The sequence below is a fragment of the Myotis myotis genome, unplaced genomic scaffold (genome assembly GCF_014108235.1).
Source record: "Myotis myotis isolate mMyoMyo1 unplaced genomic scaffold, mMyoMyo1.p scaffold_m19_p_17, whole genome shotgun sequence".
Taxonomy (NCBI): domain Eukaryota; kingdom Metazoa; phylum Chordata; class Mammalia; order Chiroptera; family Vespertilionidae; genus Myotis; species Myotis myotis.
In genome coordinates, this window is record NW_023416321.1 from 16,979,120 (window position 1) to 16,998,590 (window position 19,471).

The window sequence follows — 19,471 nt, forward strand, 5'->3', positions numbered from 1 at the left end:
TGTGATGTGCACTGACCACCAGGGGGAAGACGCTCCGACCTGTAGGTTAGCTTGCTGCTGGAGTCCAGCTGATCGGGACTGAGCGAGATTGGCCGGACACACCCTGGAGCCCTCCTGTGGCCCCTCCCTGGCCCCGATCGTGCACTGGTGGGGTCCCTTGGCCTGGCCTGTGCCCTCTCACAATCCAGGACCCCTCAGAGGATGTCAGAGAGCTGGTTTTGGCTCGATCCTGCAGGCCAGGCCGAGGGACCCCACTGGTGCATGAATTCACGCACCAGGCCTCTAGTCTTCCTATAAGATTATATATTTCATGTGTACAATTCTATGATACATGATCTGTATATTGCACTGTGTGCCCACCACCCAAAGTCACGTCTTCTTTATCCATTCATATTGGTGAACTCAGGTTGCTTCCATCTCCTGGCCCTGGCAATTGTAAATAATGCTGCAATGAACATAAGGGTGCATATGTCTTTTTGAATTAGTGTTCTTGTTTTCTTTGAATAAATTCCCAGAAGTACAATTGCTAGGTCTACGGCAGCTCTGTTTTTAAATTTTTAAAAATATGTTTTTATTGATTTTAGAGAGAGAGGAAGGGAGAGAATGACTGAGAAACATGGTTGTGAGAAACACCTTCTGGCTGCCTCCCACACGCCCCCTACTGAGGATCTGGCAGCAACCTGGGCACCTGCCCTGACCAGGAATCAAACCAGCGACCTCTCTTGGTACATGGAGGACACTCAACCAACTGAGCCACAGAGGATAGGGCTCTACTTTTAATTTGTTGAGGAACCTCCATACAGATTTCCATAGTGGCTGCACCAACTTTCAATCCCACCAACAGTGCACGTGGGTTCCCTCTCCTCCACATCCTTGGCCAACACTTGTTGATTTTTTTGATGACAGCCGTTCTGACAGGTGTGAGACGGCATGTTCACTTCCTTGATGTCCTCAGTTCATGAAGTTGATATGTGAACCTTGTGAATCTGACCATGAAATTAAACACTAGTGAAATGCTGGGAGAGGGTTGTTTCCCTCGTGTATTTTAGCATCCTCCAGGCAGAACTGATAAATATTCAGCAAGCGATTAGTGGGTGCATCCCCAGTGCGTCTTTTGCATATGCATGCCAGCTATCCTTTCGCGAGCACTTTCACTTGGTAATTTACTAATGTACTGGCTGCACTCCACACCTGCCATTACTGAAGTAATTAGCTTAGTATGCAAACGATTTCTAAATTAAAGTTCTGGACTGGTAAAATCAAGAAAGCCTGATGATCAACGCTGTAACTGTGGCAGACGACAAGTAAGGGGATAGATAGGAACAAGTCCTTTCGCTAACCTACGTACAAACCAGAAGGCTATAGGAGGCGCAGGTGAAATATAGGACCACGACTCGGGACGAGTGAAAGGGTCAACATTCAATGATTTTGTTTTTATTAAATGTACTGGGGCGACTTTGGTTAATAAGATTATATAGGTTTCAAGTATACAATTCTAGGATACACGATCTGTTTATTGCATTGTGTGCACACCACCCAAAGTCAAATCATCTTCAGTCCTCGTATATTTGGCCCCTTTACGCTTTACTACCCCTCACCTCCCTTTCCTCTGGTAGCCACCATGCAGTTGTCTGTGTCTATGAGTTTGTTTTATAGCCCACACGAGTGAAATTTAGAATCTCTCCCTTTTTCCTGCCATCCATATATAAACAGCGAGAAGGTGTGGGGGAAAGGCATTTTAAGGCACACACAATGAGAGTGGTGTTAGCCAGGCAAACTTCAAATTGATACAAGTTGGTAAAAGGGGCGGCGGCGGTGCGTAGGAAGCTGGGCAAAGGTGGGAGCAGGTCCGACCAGGCGGGCGGCGCTGGCGGCCCATCCTGGGACCCAAGGCTCCTCTCGGCCTCGCACGGGCAGCGCAGGCCTCCCACCTGGAGAGGAGAAAAGAGAAGCTAGGAGGAGGAGAGGAGCTGGGGGGAGCGAGTGGGGATGGGAGGAGGGAGACGGGAGAAGAGCGAGAGGAGCGGAAGCAGAGGAGGGAGGAGAGGCGGGCAGAGGAAGGGGAGGAAAAGGGAGGAAAAGAAAAAGGCGGCGGAGGAGAACGGGTGCGCCCCGCCCAGCGTCCGCCTCCGCTCCCAAATTCGGACAGGCTCTCCCCGTCCGGTTTCTGGGCTCTCGGAAAACGCGGAGGCTGCAACTGCCCGGCAGGCGCGTCCTCGCCGCGCCGCTCAGCCCCGCGCGCCCCCGCCCCGCGCGCCCCCGCCCCGCGCGCCCCCGCCCCGCGCGCCCCCGCCCCGCGCGCCCCCGCCCCGCGCGCCCCCGCCCCGCGCGCCCCCGCCCCGCGCGCCCCCGCCCCGCGCGCGGCTCTGGCGTCGGGGCATGCGCAGGGGGCGGCGCCGCTCCGGGCCGCCTCTGCCGCCGAGAGTAAGGAAGCGCGAGAGCCGGGCGCCCGGCTGTCAGTGAGCGTGGGGCCAGCCAGCGAGTGAGCGGCTCCGCTCCCGCTCCGCGCCGCTCCGCCCGACTCTCCCCGGCCGCCGCCGCTGCCGCCGCACCTCCTCACAGCGACCTCCACCGCCGGCCCGCGCCCCTCGCCCGGGGTCGCCCGCGCCCCGCTGCTCCGCCCCCGCCCACCCGGCCCTCCCGGGCTGCTGCTCCCCGGCGGAGGCAAGAGGTGGTTGGGGGGGACCATGGCTGACGTTTTCTCGGCCAACGACTCCACGACGCCTCTGGACGTGGCCAACCGCTTCGCCCGCAAAGGGGCGCTGAGGCAGAAGAACGTGCACGAGGTGAAGGACCACAAATTCATCGCCCGCTTCTTCAAGCAGCCCACCTTCTGCAGCCACTGCACCGACTTCATCTGGTAGGTGCGCTCGGGCGGGGCGCGCGGACCGGCCCCTGGACCCCTCTCGCGGCGCCCACGGCTGGGGGGCCAGTCCCTCCCCGGTAGTCCGGGATCCTTTCGCCCCGGGGACCCTGCTCACGCCCCCAGCCCGGGTTCCAGGGGTGCCCACTCCAGGGCTGACTCGCTCGGGGAACTTGGAGAGGCGGCGGGAGTCCGAACTCTCGCCTGGAATGAAACGCGCGCGCCCGGCCGCCCGGGCCCCGGCCGCCCACGCGGGCAGGACTCCCGGGGGAATCATCGCCCGATCACACGCCCCCTGCCGCCGGGGGGCGGCTGGCCGCGCGCGGTAGTGACAGGGATCCCTTCCACGAGCCTAGTGGCCCCGCGGCCCCGGGCGCGCCCGCCTTCGGTGCCGGCGGCGGGGCGGCCGTGCGCCGGGTGTGTGTGAGCCAAGGGGAAAGTGAGAAGCAGGATCCAGAGGGCAGAGTTTGCCGGAGAGCACGCCCGGGAGGAACCGCGGCGGCCGCGGCGACTGCGCCTCGCGGTCCAAGTTGGCGAGCGTGGCGGGGCGCACTCGGGGGCGTGTTATTGTATGTTTCCCAGCGGGCGTGGACTCCGCTGGAGCCTTGGGTCGCTGCCTACTGTAGCTTGTATCTACTGGGCACGGAAAGGTTTTGACTTTGCTGGGCGAGCCCAAAGACAGACGAGGCAACAAACTGTTGAAAGCTTGCAGTGGGGGAGGTGGGGACTAAAACAGCCGGCAAAAGGCAGAGGGACAGAGGGAGTCATTTAAAATAGACCCTGTCAACACCAGATTAGACCCGTAACCCTGTCGATGAGGACAGCAGCCTTATTTAAGAAAAATACTGTAAGGGCTGAAGGTGTCAGAGTGCAGGTAATTTCCAGTGTCCTCAGCTATTCTTAACTCGGGGTGGGGGAGGTGAGGGGTTTGGGAGGCACTGGTAAATGGATGGGCTTCAGGGGCCTCTGAACCCTGTAAAACTAGGTGAAATTGTATGTGCTCTTTAGTGGTGAGATAATTACAGCTTCCTTTTAGCCGATTCTTGAAAGATCGGTGACCTTTCCCTCCCCCTCCCTCGCCCCCTTAAAAAAAAGGAAAGAAACTCAAAAGTTAAAAAGCTGGAATTAAGTGAACTCCAGCTCTGCAGTTTGGGGAGCTGCAGGTTTTTGTTGGTTTCCCCCCTAGGTTGCCGGACAGCCTGCCCTTTCTGTGGCTTGCGCATGGGTAGCTTCCCAAGGCCCCCAGGTCAGAGCCGGGGCTGGGGTTCCTTAGCTCTGCCCTCCCAAAGGGGTGGACGGAGAGCTGCACCAGGTGACAGTGCCACAGCGTGCGCCCCGCCGCCAGCTGGCTGTATCTTGCTGGCGGCCTGGAGAGCAGGATGGGTGGCTCTGTGTGAATCCATCCCATGTGGGAAAAACATCTCAAAGGGCGAACCCCACAAATGTGGTGCTAAGGTGCTTCGTTTCTCCTTTTCTTTTTAGAAATCTGCTCAAAAGTGCGCTTTTACGAAAAGCACAGCCACCTCTATGAATGATTTCCATTGTGTAGTCAGCCTACGGAGCAATTGCTCTCAAAGGAGTAGGTAATTGTAGATACGGCCATTTAAAATAAGTTCTTGGAGCATCAGGGGAAAGAGGATATTTAATGCGAAATCCCCTTAAAAGGGAACAGCCAGGCTGCTGGTGACTGACTTCTGCAGGATAGGTAGGTAAGTTAGGAAAGGGTCTACACATACATACCCAGGCTAGCAAATGTTTTTCCACTACCAGCTGCCCTGGAGAATTAGCCTCTGGTGACCTGATGTGGGAGTCAGGTCACCAGGTCTAAGGTGAAGTGGAAAATGAAGGTCAACCTCTGTTCTCCGCCCCCACCCCGGAACCCCAGCAATGTTTCTCCACTCAGCTGTAAAGCAGCCACGTGGAGGTTGCAGGATAATGATCACCAGGCTTGTCTAGCCGTGGTTTTCATTTTTCAGTGTTTCTCTGGGTCCTTGATTTGAGTTTTATTTAAATCTTCAAGCACTGGTAACTTAAACTAAGTGTTTGGGTTTCAAGTATTTTGTGTGTGTGTGTGTGTGGGGGGGGTATGACTAAGTTAATTATAAAAATATGTGACGTGTTTTGTAAATGTAAAAAGCTACGTAAAGCAAGAGATTAGGACCAATCACCTTCTGAAAAAAAATTCAGTTCATCCTAGTTGGAACCCTGTTGGTAATTTAATGCCCATGTCAAGGTTCTCCACTTGGGGAGTGAATTCTTTACAAAAAACAACATAGCCTCCATATGTGTTTCAAATGCTCTTGGTTCTTAGTAAAAATTAGATCACAATGCTAAGTGCAGACAATAGGAATGCTTTGTAAGACCTGGCTCCTTTAAGCCAACATTTAATAAAAGAGTGGTGCTGTTTGGTAATTTCTAGACAAATAATATTTTAAATAAATTCATAACAAATGAAGAAACCACTTTTTAGCTGTCTTTAGGGAGAAAATAATTTTTTCAGTTGGTCTTTAGGGACCAAATTAAGGCACTTTGACTTTTTTTTTTTTCCTTCATCATAAGGTCCTTTTATGTTACTTGAATGTTGTGGCCAACTGCTTTGAATGTACAATTATGTGCTTGTCTTGAAATTTAAGTGTTGGTAACACTGTAAAATTTTGGAGAGAATCTGGATACATGGGAATAGTCCAGTGAGCCCTGAGAGGCCAGAGAGATTTTTTCCAAGTTGAATTTACGTAGTCCTTTGAGCTATGTAGGCATGTTTTCCCAAGTAAATCATTGGGTTTTATGTACATACCTTTAACGCTGTAGAATTCTTTGTCACATAACTGGCTTAAAATATGGCATCCAACACAAAATATGTTAAGATATTTTGTTCTTGTTTCTGTTTTTCAGGGGGTTTGGGAAACAAGGTTTCCAGTGCCAAGGTAAGCTGCCATGTTTTCTTTTCTTTTCAAGTACAACGTGAAATTGGCATTCCAAACAGGGACTGTATTTTCTTTGTCATCCAAAAAAAGTTATTTAGATATATTCAAAATATGAGGGCTGTACATGTGGGCCTTAAATAAACATCATGCAGTATTGCCTAGTAGTCTACATATAGAGCTGCCTTTTTCTCATTGAAAAAAAAAAACCACACACACACCACCAAAACCTTCCTGTAATTTTATCTTTCGCCAAGAACATTCTTGTCAGAAACTGCTGTCTTTGTGTGGGTGTTCAGAAAAAAAAAAAAAAAAAAATGGAAATCGCTTTGTAATCCTGTGGCTTTTCTTGTTCTTCATCCGTTTTTGTTCATCTCTTACCCATGCATTGAGTTGGACTCCTAATTTTAGGGCACACATTATACTAGGAAGTTGTTTGTTATTTGATTAGTGATGGTCACCTAGAACAAAGTTTGCAGGTTAATTTAAAGTTGGGTAGATGATTGGATCATGACCGTGTGCTGTGACACATGGCACGTTTTTCCTTCAGCTTAAATCTGTGACAATATATGATACTGTCCATTACAGAAAGAAATCTCTGATTTCACACATGTAAAATATATAACTTTTTAATCTCTCCATTCTATTTGTTTATGTGTTGTTTTTTTTAAAGCATTTTGTAGTTTGTGAAGGCATCCCAGGTTTTATTAGCCTACCTTCTGGCTCTCCTGCTCACTGTCTATATTATGTTTATTTAGTGCTGGTTACATTTCCCATCTGGGCATAGGTTTATTATTAGGGCAAGTGGAAAGTACATTCTAGCCTGGAAAATATTATCCTAACACTGTGTAATATTTAGTGCAGGAGAGAGAGAAGACCAAATTTTCTGTATCTTTACAAAAAGTTGTGCTAGTAAATTGAATTACATTTAAAACCTTCTGCAAATTGGTGAACTTTTTTTTTTTTTATATGCAGGGTAGGGCAAAAGTAGGTTCACAGTTGTAAGTACAGGAAACAGTTTATTCTTGTATTATTAAGTATTGTATTTTCCATACAAGTAACTGTAAGTCTACTTGTGCCTCAGGCTGTGCATTTTCTAAAGATTTTAGGTGTGGGTATTTTATGGTGTGGTTAATACTTGACCTTTCTTCACAATGTGCTTAAAACCCCTATCAAATACATCCTTTTGAGAGTTACATTAGGAAGTCAAGGGATATTCCTTTAAAAAAAGAGACTAAAGAGAAAGATGTGTTGCGCCAGTATCTTCATAAAAGATGAAGGTGTAACTCTTTCCATCTCCCAAGCGGTGGACCTGAGCTTCTGAGGCAGTGCTTGGGCCCACACTGGAACATGATGTTAGGAAGCTTGAAGATGTGAACTTGTGACCGTGAGCTAAGGTGGATCACATCGGTTATTGTTGGTAATGTGTTTGGGTGGGGACCTATGGAAACCTGTAAGAAAAAATATTTACTAAGTTTTCTAAATAATAACTAGTAGAAAGTGGGTATGTTATTTTAAAAACTATGATTTTCTTCATATAAAGAACTCTGGGTCAAGTTGGTCCCTTTTAGACTTGCTCTTCAGAGCAGATTTTATTGGTAAAATCAAAGAATGGCTGCATTATTGGGCCACAATGGGGAACCTGAGTTTCCTCCCCTCACAGAGGGTCTGTTGAACTTTTGGTGACTTAGCAGATTCATAGTCTCAGCATAACTCCCTTTAACCCGAATTGTGATAGTGATAGTCACAAAAATTGTGAACACGTTATAAAAATAAAATTGTATTCTTTTCTCCTTTTCCACCCTCATTGATAACTTCTGTTTAAGACAACCATTCATTTAGTGTTTTAAAAAGTGATCAAATTTTTAATCATTCTGCAACTTAGTTTTTTCACTCAGCAGTATATGGTGGATACCCTTCCATGTCAATACATCAGTTCTACCTTACTCTGTGTAGTGATTGCATGTGCAGATATAATCAGGTTTACTCACCTATCTCTCTCTTGATGGGTATTTTAATTATTTCTGCGTTCTTAACAGTACAAATATTGTTGTTGATAATATCCTTGGGTACTTGTGTAGGTATTTCTACAATAGATACATAGAAGTGTGTGTATATACATCTAAAAATTAAAAAAAAATGTTTTATTGATTTCAGAGAGAGAAAGGGAGAGGGAGAGAAGGCTAGAACATCAATGATGAGAAAGCATCATCGATTGGCTACCTTCTGCACACCCCCTACTGGGGATCAAGCCCACAACTCAGGCATGTGCCCTGACTGGGAATTGAACCCGGTGACCTCTTGGGTGATGCATGGGTCAACATTCAACCACTGAGCCACACCAGCCGGGCATGGAAAGCACTTTTGAATCTTGAGCCTTTTCCCTATTAAGATTATACCAAACATTGTACTTACCTGTGTCTCTCCCCGAAACTCCGCATTTTTTAGGAGTTAAGGGTTAAAAGCAGCCTTTGCTGAGGACATTCCATTGTGAAGGCCTGCTTCGGGGTAGCTGTTTCCATCAGCTCACCTGAGCAGGGTGGTGTTTTATATTCCTCCTCTAAGAATGAAATGAGATGTTCGAGGGAAGAGGAAGAATAAAGAATGAGTCCCCCTTGGCCACACAAGGTGAGGAATTCCAGAAAATCAAGCCAGTGAAAGGGAGGGTGACCTTTAACAGAACGGGGATTGAGTTGGCAGCTTTTCAGAAAAGAATGTCTAGTTATTCTAATCAGAATGCAGGGTCTGAGAGCCAAGAAGTGCGGGCACCAAGTGCCAGGAGATAGGAATGGGCTGAGGTCCAAGTTGGGTGGAACATGAGGTTGGCCCCTTTAACAGAGCATTTGTCCTTCCGATATATGGGGTTGGCCACCCCTGAACTCAAATAGGCCATTGATTTTTAAAATTGATCCCAATATTTTTTTTTCATTTTCAATTACAGTTGACATTCAATGTTTTATTTGTTTCATGTGTACTGCATAGTGGTTAGACATTTGTGTAATTTACAAAGTGATTCAACCCCTCCCCCCCTTAAGTCTGGTACCCACCTGATGTCAGGATTTTCCATCCTTCATCTTCAAAACATGGGTCAGCCTCTTGGCACCGCACTTTCCATTGGTTACCCTGGATTAGAAGCTGTGCTAACCATAGATGGACTCTTGGGGTTATCTATAGAGTGCCAAAAAGACAGGCCCATGGAAGAGTGAGTGTAATTTGAATGTTTTACACTGAGGTCAGATCAAAGCATTGTTTCAGATTTGAAGATGAAATTGTCAGTAATACCTAAAATATGGAAAACTGCAGTGGTGGTGGGCAGTTAAAATTGCTTTTCGCCCTGGCCCATTTGGCTAGGTTGGTTGGAGCATCATCTCATGCATCAAAAGGTTGTTTGTTCAATTCCTAGTCAGGGCATATGATCAGGTTTTGGGCTCAATCCCCAGTAGAGGCCACAGCCAATGGATGTTGCACTCTCACATCAATGTTTCTCTCTTACCTCCTCCTTCTCTCTCTCTCTCTCTCTCTCTCTCTCTCTCTCTCTCTCTCTCTCTCTAAATCAATAAAAAATCTAAAAGAAACACAAAAATCCCTCTGTTTTTCTTTTCAATAGTTCCCCCCCCCCCCAAAGATGCATTAATACTTGCTAGAAATGAGACACATGGGCAAAACTAGTGTTGGGTATTTCCATTTGATGCTATATACTTGTCGTGAAATGATTTCTGATGCATGGCTTTCGGAATTGTACTTAGTACATTAAGTGAAAGTGTTTTATAGTTTTAGTCACACATCCCCACCCATAAGCTGATGTAGCATATGAGTGCTTATTCTTCCTACGAGGCAGTAGAAACCTAATAAATATGCCTTTTTGAGGAAGAATCTGACATTCCAGTTTCCTTTTCTAATTTTTTGATGAAATGATTTTCTGCCCTCTGAGTGTTTCACCCTCCCGGGATGCTGTTATTCAAATTTAAATTTTTTAGGCACCTTCACCCTTCGCTTGCTCATTCATTTTCCTTCTGAGGATTCAGATTTCAAAGGGGCATTCATTTCAGAGCTTCCCTCTCAGCTGCAGGCCATCTCCTGGTCTCCTTAGTGGGAGGCTCTGTCTCTACAGTCCTGCTGCCTTGCTTTTGCAGACTCCTCTCAGGATGCTTCCTTCTCCCCGTCCTCCCAGTCATTCTGAACACATTGCCGTTTCCCAGAAAGCGTTTTCTTTCTCCAGTTCTTTCCCTGCCCTCTTTTTGCCCCTGAAATGTCTGTTTCTCCAGGGAGTCGTGGCCCAGACCTTTCCCGTCCTCTGCCCTCCCTGTCCTAGGACCCTCATCTTGTGTCGCTTCGTGTCGGTTCCTCCGCCAGCCAGCGAGCAAGGGCCGAGGCTTAGTTCTGTCTCCAGTGTTTAAGGCAGCGCCTGGCGCTCGGTGGACTCCATGTAAACATTAGGAGAGATATGACAAGAATGCCCATAACCGGGAGGATTACGGTGACTTCTGCCTGCCTATTTTTTAAAAATCTAGTTTATGATCCAAAGTTACGTCAACTAGGGTAGATCTTTAGGTGGCTGAGGAAAAAGTGCTTTCCAAAGCTAAGCCTACTTATTCAAAACATGGAGCAGAAAACTTTAATTTGTACCTCTGACTAGTTATATGTAATGCTAACCTTACAGCATTAGTACCATAGGAGGAAACCACTTTATGTGCTCTCCTATCTTTAGAGAGGTACCCAAGCGTCAGAAACGAATTGTATTGTCACAAATAAAATGAGCATGTTATGGGCCGCAGCAGGAGGGGGGAAATGTCCTGGCCTTGGGGGACGGGGAGGGCGGGGGAGGGATGAAAAGCAGCCCCCATCCACGTGTCTGATGCAGCCACCGAAGGGTCCCGCTTTATTTCGAGATTGCTCATAGCTGAAACCTGGCCATGCTCCAGAGGCAGTAGCTCAGCACGACTGGTTCTGGTTTTCTTCAACAAGAAACGTACCCAAGACGTTTCTGGGCCTTGATGTGAGAGGAATGGACGAGGGCACAGTAAGACGCCGGAGGAGGACAGTTATACCTGCATTACAGCCACTTTTAAAGTTTCATCCGACCGGAAGGAAAGACAGAGTATGGTGAATTAGACGGTGCAATAAGCTGGACCTTCAGGAGCTCTCACATTGTATATAGTTCCGTTCCAGAAGCATCCCATTAAGCAGGGGATGGTATCCCCTCCTTAGAAACGAGCGTGCGGAAGAATCTACCAGGCCGGCGGGTGCGGCCTGGGTTCAGATTCTGACTGTTCTGCAGAAAACATCTTTCAGAGCCAAGTGGAAATTTTTTGGGTGCTTACGCAGCCTGGATTTATATTAAGAGAGGAAAGAATGATGGCGTTAAGGGAAACATGGAACATTTCTTGGTGACAGAGAATTAAGGCTTCCCTGTCCTCGACTGTCTGTCAGAATTTCCATGACACACCCTTTATTTAAGGTCTTGTTTTCTACCAAGCTCTGAAACCTCATGGTCGACTTGAACCCGATCCGTGAACATCTCAGTATTGGCACAGTATTAACAGTAAAATCTAATTGAGATTACTAAGGCTACATTTTTTTTTTAAAGCCCTCTGTTAAATTATATAAAGTGGAAAATGGTTTCTGGAAATAGATTTCTATCAAAAAAAAAAAAAAAGGATGGAAGGGAATGATTTGATTAATTGTCAGCACAAGATAAGAATTATTTAAGAGGGAGTTCACAAAGTAAGATTGGCTTGAGGGCAGCTCATCTCTGGTGCTTTTACTGGCTATATTTTTTGTCCAATATCTCTAGTTTGGGCATTTGGGGAAATACCAGCTCCATCGATAATATTCAGGGTGACCCCAGTAGGCATTTAGGAGATAAATCATGAGGGTAGAAATACAGGACGGGAAGGTGTTACAAGTTTAGCTCCAACTTGGACAAACCTGTATGAGAAAGGGATAAGAGGAGAGTCCAGGTACCAGCTGAATCCCGAGAGCCAAATTCTGTTTCAGAGCCGCTCGAACTCCGGCCAGCATCAGTGACCCTGTGGGTGAGGCCGTGAGTGTTTAGAGATGTGTATAGTAGCTCACGGACAGCAGCGCACAAAGTCCGATGTAGATCATTTCCTGCACTTAGTGTTTCCTGATTGAAACACTAACCATCACCTGTGTGCTTATTCCTAGACATTGTTCTAAGCACAGAATGATTTCAGAGAGGAAGGGAGAAGGAGAGGTAGAAACGTCAATGATGAGAAAGAATCACTGATTGGCTGCCTCCTGCACGCCCCCTACTGAGGATCGAGCCCCCCCACCTGGGCATGTGCCCTGACAGGGAATTGAACCGTGACCTCCTGGTTCACAGGTTGACGCTCAACCACTGAGCCACACCAGCGGGTATAAGCACTTTTCCTTAACACATTTGATCCTCACGATTCTGAAATGGGTAAGCAGTGTTATTCCCCATTTTGCAGAGGAGGAAACAGGCACTGAGACACAGAGAAGTTTAGTAACTTGCCCAAGATCACCCAGTCAGGAAATGGCAGAGCTGGGATTCAAACCCAGGCAGCACGGGTCCAGGCTCCATGCTGGTAACCCAAGTGCTCTCTCTCCGTGGCCTCACAGTTCCCCTTGTGCCAGACTTAACCTGCAGCACCACCTCGGTTGTGGAGGTGTGGAAGAATGAAGTAACATTCACTCAACTCGGTCACACTGACGTGCTTACTACCTGTCGTGAGAGATTATGCCAGACATGACGCCCTCCGTGGTATCTATTGTGCCAGACACTACGGGGCCTGGGACAGTCTGGTGTCAGGGAGCGTAGAGCGGAACAGCCCCGATGAAACAACTCATTGTTGTCTAAGTCTGAATGAAATAGTGTTGAAGCGTGCGAGGAGGAGGAAGATGTTTTCTGGGCTCCTTAGGCGGTGGCTTTGAATTGGGCTCTGTAGGATGCATAGAATTCCCTCTGGAGAGGTGTGGGAAGATGTTCTGCTGTAAGAAAAAAAATAACACAAGAAATGGAGAGACTGGTACACTCAGGGAGCCCTGTAGACCAGGAGGGAGGCCAGACTCAGATGTTAGTGCTGAGCCCCCAGCAGGAGAGTAGCTTGCAGAAATGGATGTGGAGTCTGTCTTTTTATGTGTACGTCATGCTTCCTTTTCAGAAAAAAAATGTTGCAATTACAGGAGATTAAAGCTTGTATCTCCATGAAAGATCTGTGGTGTTGAAGCTTGGAAAATAACTTCTTGTTTTACAAACCGTGCTGCTTGGACACTAACCCAGGGTCTCTAGGATGACCAAGCTGTTACTGTTGGTTACAGCATCCTGTAAGGAATCCAGGGGTCTTACAGCATGGCTGTTACGAGCGGGGAGGATAGCTCCACTGAGTTACGCTAGGTATGTTCGTATGCCTTCATAAGGGAAATGGTAAAGAACGAAAACATTTGCATATTTAAAACCAGCACTTTCTATTTGAAAAACTCCATCCTGACCCGTTCCCATGTCTGCATTTCTGGTTCATTATTCCTTCCTTCTTCTCTGTGGGGCCACACTCAGGAGAATGGTCTAACCCTAATCAGAAAGGATGTGAAGGATGGTGCAGGGGTGCTGCAGAACGGCCCAGGTTGGATTCTCGCCCGGAGTTCAGACTTGCAGACGAAAAACTCACATAATAGCACTACCGTGATGACATGGACTTGTCGCTTTGCCCCCACTGCAGGGGGGCTGGCGTGGCTGTGCTTGCCCTGCAGGAGCGGACGCCGGGCCCAGCGAAGTAGCCAGCCTGTGGTCACGCGGCTTTGAGCCCCGCTGATGGAGTATGTGTTTCATCGCAGTTGTTTTTTAGCATCTGAAGCCATGCACTTAAGTAGCTCATTCCTTTTAGTCATATTTTTGCTTTTGTTTTTTCTTCTTCTGTCAGGGTTTCTCATGCAGTATGATTTGTGGTGCTGTTTGTTGTCGTTGGTAAAGCTCTCCTTGATTCAAGTAAGTTAGGCTCACACGTGGGAAGGTTTTCGTTCAGCAGCTTCCATTGGGATGTGTCTTGAACTGAAGTGGCAGTAAATGAGCTTACATTATTTTCCTGTTGAATGTATGCAGTGTCACTGCATAACTATCCTAAAATGTGAACATGGGAGATAACTCATTTATTGCACCTTGATTCTTAACCATTTACAATGTAGAAAGTAGTTTAAATCATACTTATTTTCTCATATTCTAAACAAAAGGTGCTCTTAAAAATGCAGTTGTAGTCATAAAAAGTTGTGCAAGGATGTTTACCATTTCATAGGTGGATTATAAAATGCCATGTTGTGAGTCATTTGCCTAATAATAACTTTGAAATCTTCTTTTGAGTAAATCTCATTCTTTCACATGCTGAGTGTTTTTGATCACTAAAGTGATTTTTGTTGCTCTGGTTTCACATTAGTTACTTTGATCTGAGTGACTCATTAATGTGGAAAACTTCATCGTTCTTCCGTTTTGATTTCATTTTCTCTCTATACCACACATGTGCCTTTAAAAGTCAAATGATCATTCATTTTAAATAGTTCAAAAGGCGACCCAGAAATTATGGAGGAGAGAACCAAGATGGCGGCATAGGTTAACGCTGGAGTTTGCTGCTTTGAACAACTACTTCAAAAGTGAAACCAAAAAACGGAAGGGACATCACCCAGAACCACAGGAACGCTGCCTGAGTGGAAGTCCTACAACTAGGAGGAAAGAGAAACGCATACGGACACTCAGAGGAGGCGCAGTGCTGAAGTCAAATTCTGAGGTGCGGAGTGCGTGGAGCGGGCTGGCGGCGGAGGGCGCGGTTGGCGTTTTCAATCGGGAGGGAGTCGCAGACTCTGAGCTCCAGATCCGGGCGAGTCTTTAGGGACCCAGACTCAAACGGGAGAAGCGGGACTGTCTGGCTTCGGTCAGAGCGAGTGCAGCTTTCTCTCTGAGCTTTGCTGGGACTCAGAGAGGCAGAGCCCCTGGGGACAGGACTGAGAGCCGCCATAACTGCTCTCTCCGGCCCACCCTGTTGATCCTGTGCGACCCGCCCCGCCCAAGCCCTGCACACAGGCATTTGCCGGATAGCCTCAGGCAAACGCCAGATTAGCACCTCCCTAGAGGACAGAAGTTCTCTCACTGCTGACACAGCTGATTCTCATAGCCACTTGGCCTGGAGGTCAAACCCTCCCTGGAATTAGCTACAACAATCAAGATTTAACTATAAGACTGCGAACAAAGACCACTAGGGGGTGCACCAAGGAAGCATAACAAAATGCGGAGACAAAGAAACAGGACAAAATTGTCAATGGAAGATATAGAGTTCAGAACCACACTTTTAAGGTCTCTCAAGAACTGTTTAGAAGCCATCGATAAACTTAATGAGATCTACAAGAAAACTAATAAGACCCTCGATCTTATATTGGGGAACCAACTAGAAATTAAGCATACACGGACTGAAATAACGAATATTATACAGACTCCCGACAGCAGACCAGAGGAGCGCAAGAATCAAGTCAATGATTTGAAATGCGAGGAAGCAAAAAACACCCAACCGGAAAAGCAAAATGAAAAAAGAATCCAAAAATGCGAGGATAGTGTAAGGAGCCTCTGGGACAGCTTCAAGCGTACCAACATCAGAATTATAGGGGTGCCAGAAGATGAGAGAGAGCAAGATATTGAAAACCTATTTGAAGAAATAATGACAGAAAACTTCCCCCACCTGGTGAAAGAAATGGACTTACAGGTCCAAGAAGCGCGGAGAACCCCAAACAAAAGGAATCCAAAGAGGACCACACCAAGACACATCATAATTAAAATGCCAAGAGCAAAAGATAAAGAGAGAATCTTAAAAACAGCAAGAGAAAGAAACTCAGTTACCTACAAGGGAATACCCATACGACTGTCAGCTGATTTCTCAACAGAAACTTTGCAGGCCAGAAGGGAGTGGCAAGAAATATTCAAAGTGATGAATACCAAGAACCTACAACCAAGATTACTTTATCCAGCAAAGCTATCATTCAGAATTGAAGGTCAGATAAAGAGCTTCACAGATAAGGAAAAGCTAAAGGAGTTCATCACCACCAAACCAGGATTATATGAAATGCTGAAAGGTATCCTTTAAGAAGGGGAAGAGGAAGAAAAAGGTAAAGATACAAATTATGAACAACAAATATGCATCTATCAACAAGTGAATCTAAGAATCAAGTGAATAAATAATCTGATGAACAGAATAAACTGTTGATTATAATAGAATCAGGGACATAGAAAGGGAATGGACTGACTATTCCTGGGGGGGAAAGGGGTGTGGGAGATTCGGGAAGAGACTGGACAAAAATCGTGCACCTATGGATGAGGACAGTGGGTGGGGAGTGAGGGCGGAGGGTGGGGCGGGAAATGGGAGGAGGGGAGTTATGGGGGGAAAAAAAAGAGGAACAAATGTAATAATCTGAACAATAAAGATTTAATTAAAAATAAAAAATAAAAAAAAAAAAAAAAAAAAAAAAAAAAGGCGACCCGACTGATGTTTCTTTTTTCTTTTTCCTTCTCCTTTTTAGGTCCAAATTCAGGATTAGGTATAAGGGCTGAGGGATGAATTATCCTTATTTACCCCCTCCTTTTTAAAAACAAAATATTTATTTAAAAATGTTTTTATTGATTTTTAGAGAGAGAGGAAGGGAGAGGGAAAAAGAGATAGAAACATTGATCGGCTGCCTCCTGCAAGCCTCCTATGGGGATTGAGCCCGCAACCCCAGGCATGTGCCCTGACTAGGAATCGAATTGGCAACCTCTTCGTTCATGGTTCGATACTCAACCACTGAGCCACACTGGCTGGGATATTTTTGGTGCTTAATTGCACCATAGCACCTGCTGACAGTGAGCCAAGTCTGTGCCCATGTGGTACAAATTAACTTGCAAGATTGCATTTTATACAGATGAATTATTGGGCGGGAGCTGGAATAGTTGGTATGCTTAAGACTTGCCTTGTGGTCTTAGAGGAATCTAATAAAATGCTGTGGAAGCATACGTAAGATAAAAGGTAAAGTACTAGAGAACATAGGAGCACTCATGATCGAGGCTCTGGGCTGATTAAATTCTTCAGTCACTATGATAATGAGAGGTGTAATACTGAGGTTTGTCGTAACTTATTTTAAATTTAAAGCACAAACTTGGGTAAAAAAAAGCACGTGTGATACTAAGTTTGATAGGATCATGATCTGAGCAATCAGATGTTTTCCTGGATCATAAACCAGACCACTCCTTTAAATCAATACTGTTGCATTGGAGTAATGCTCTTCTGGGTGGGTCAGCCTGTGGTCACCGTGGCTGCTGGGAGGCTGTCACTATGAGTGTATATTGCTTCTCATTGTTGGGATCTTACTTACAAGCAGGATAATAGGAATGGAAGCCTATTCTGAAGGTCAGGGGGCTCCTGCCTAGTCTTTTCTGGAGAGATGAGCTAGGAATTCAGAGCTTCAAAGACCTGGAAAGCAGGCTTATGTGGTTCTCAACCTTCCTAATGCCGCAACCCTTTCATGCAGTTCCTCATGTTGTGGTGACCACCAATTTCATTGTTACAAAGTGAACATAATTAAAGCATAGTGATTAATCATAAAAACAATATGTAATTATATATGTGTTTCCTGATGGTCTTAGGCGACTCCTGTGAAAGGGTCGTTGGACCCCCCAAGGGGTTGCGACCCACAGGTTGAGAACCGCTGTTCTAGACTAAGCATATCAAACTCGCGGCCCCACAATGAAATTTTTGCAGCCCAGCCAACATAACGGTATGTAAGAAGCGTTTTCATAAAAATTTTGTAACTTAATTTTTACAATATCCTGTTATACATAATTATTAATAACAAACTACAATGTTCATTCGCTAATGACTGATTACCATAATCGTGTTGCATTCATTTCCCTTACGCACCTTACCCACAGGTGCACCATTTCTCCCCACTAATACTAGCCGCGAATATTTTAGCAGCCGATTGCCATGTCATTAGTCTTGGACTGACTTGTTTGGTGTGCGCAACAGGAAATATTTTGCTTTCGGAGAACAAGAAAAATAGGTTTATTTGCCTTACACTTATTCATTTGTGCAGTTATTCAGTGTCTGGTAAGTTAATGTTCAAGTTAAGAATATTAATATTTATTAAAATGTTCTATTATTTTATGTTAACAATGACTCATTTATTTCAGCCCTTTGTATTCACATGTCTCTATAGAAATAAACCTGTTTCTATGAAAATTGAAGCTTTGTTTTTTTGTGGCCCACATACACTTAAACCTTGTGTATTTGGCCGGTGTTAGCCTTTGAGTTTGACATGCTTGTTCTAGGCTATTGGTGTTCCATAGCATTTTGTGCAATGATGGGAATGTTTTCTAATCTGCACTATCTAATATGGCAGCCACTAGCACTGTCTGGCTATTAAGCACTTGAAATGTGAAACTGAATTTTTGTGGTTTTTTAAAAATAAAGTTTAACGTTCAGTGGCCACACGTGGCAAGTGGCTACCACATTGGAGAGTTCAACTTTAGAGCATCCTTAGGGAGTAAAATTGGGTCATGCTTTCCTTGTAAAATAAAATGGATGCCTAAAACCACACACAAAAATGCATGGTTTAATGAATTATTCTAAAGCTAACATCCCTGTAACCACTTATTCTGGTCAAGTAGTAGAACTGGGTCAAGTCTTCCGTCAGCCTTGTCTGTTCCTCCAAAGTCATTGTTATGACTTTTAGACGCATCAGTTCTGTGCAGTTTCTTTTAGTTTCATCATCCAAGTGGCTATGCGTAGACACGATAATCTTGTACATTTAAAAATAATTGCAAGTGTCCTTGAATCTTGCAATCTACAACTTCTTCCTCCATCCCTTCTTTCCCTTATTACCTATCTGGGAGGGGACCTGGGCTAAGCCCAGTAGAGCTTCCTGGGGCATTTTGCTGATGGCACACTCCTGGAGCTGGGCACCATATTCCAAATTGGCAGCTGGGTCTTGAGGTTTGACGGATTGGTCTTAGGTTCTGTCTGGGTCGGATAGTTTTTTAAAAAAATGTATCTTTATTGATTTCAGAGAGGAAGGGAGAAGGGAGAGAGAAATAGAAACATCAGTGATGAGAGAATCATTGATAAGCTGCCTCCTGCACGCCCCCTATTGGGGATCGAGCCTGCAACCCAGGCATGTGCCCTTGACTGGAATTGAACCCGGGACCTTTCAGTCCGAAGGCTGGTGTTCTATCCACTGAGCCAGATCAGCTAGGGCTGGGTCAGATAGTTTTTGAGATGCCTTTATAACTTCACATACTTGTTGGTTACGTGGATGTCAGTGTGGAAAGAACACCAATGGAGTGTTTTCCATCAAAGGAAGTATCTGATTGAGAACAGTTGACCTGGTTAAATTGGCTTATGCTAAATTTTGCAGTATACAGTCTGCACCATGAAAACTTCTGTGTATTACTTGTGGAAAACGAGGTCTTTCTAAATGTGTGGTGTTCATAATACTTGTATGTGCATTTTAGTTTTTAGTAAGTACTTCTGTGAGCAAGAGGGGTGGGTGTGGGTGTGGGTGTGGGTGTGTGTCTGCCTGTTGGGGGTGGTGGAAAGAATTGCTAATTGAGTTGTAATATAGTCCTTTGCCTGTCTAAACCTCATCCACATGGCTCTACGTACCCTCTTCTTTTGTTCTTGGTCTTTTAATTTCCAAC

The 19,471-nt window shown here is 45.8% G+C and overlaps 1 protein-coding gene across 5 annotated transcripts in view; it reads left to right on the forward strand.

The window, feature by feature from the left end:
- The first annotated feature begins 2,687 nt into the window (after positions 1 to 2,687).
- PRKCA (protein kinase C alpha) overlaps positions 2,688 to 19,471 on the forward strand; it is a 291,799-nt gene continuing 275,015 nt past the window's right edge. For 2 of the 5 annotated variants that reach the window (XM_036339873.1, XM_036339874.1), the window contains exons 1-2: positions 2,688 to 2,860; positions 5,756 to 5,787. In XM_036339873.1, coding sequence (XP_036195766.1) covers positions 2,688 to 2,860; positions 5,756 to 5,787 — 205 coding nt within the window. The remainder of the gene's footprint in view (positions 2,861 to 5,755; positions 5,788 to 19,471) is intronic. The other 3 variants (XM_036339876.1, XM_036339877.1, XM_036339879.1) reach the window with 3 other exon arrangements.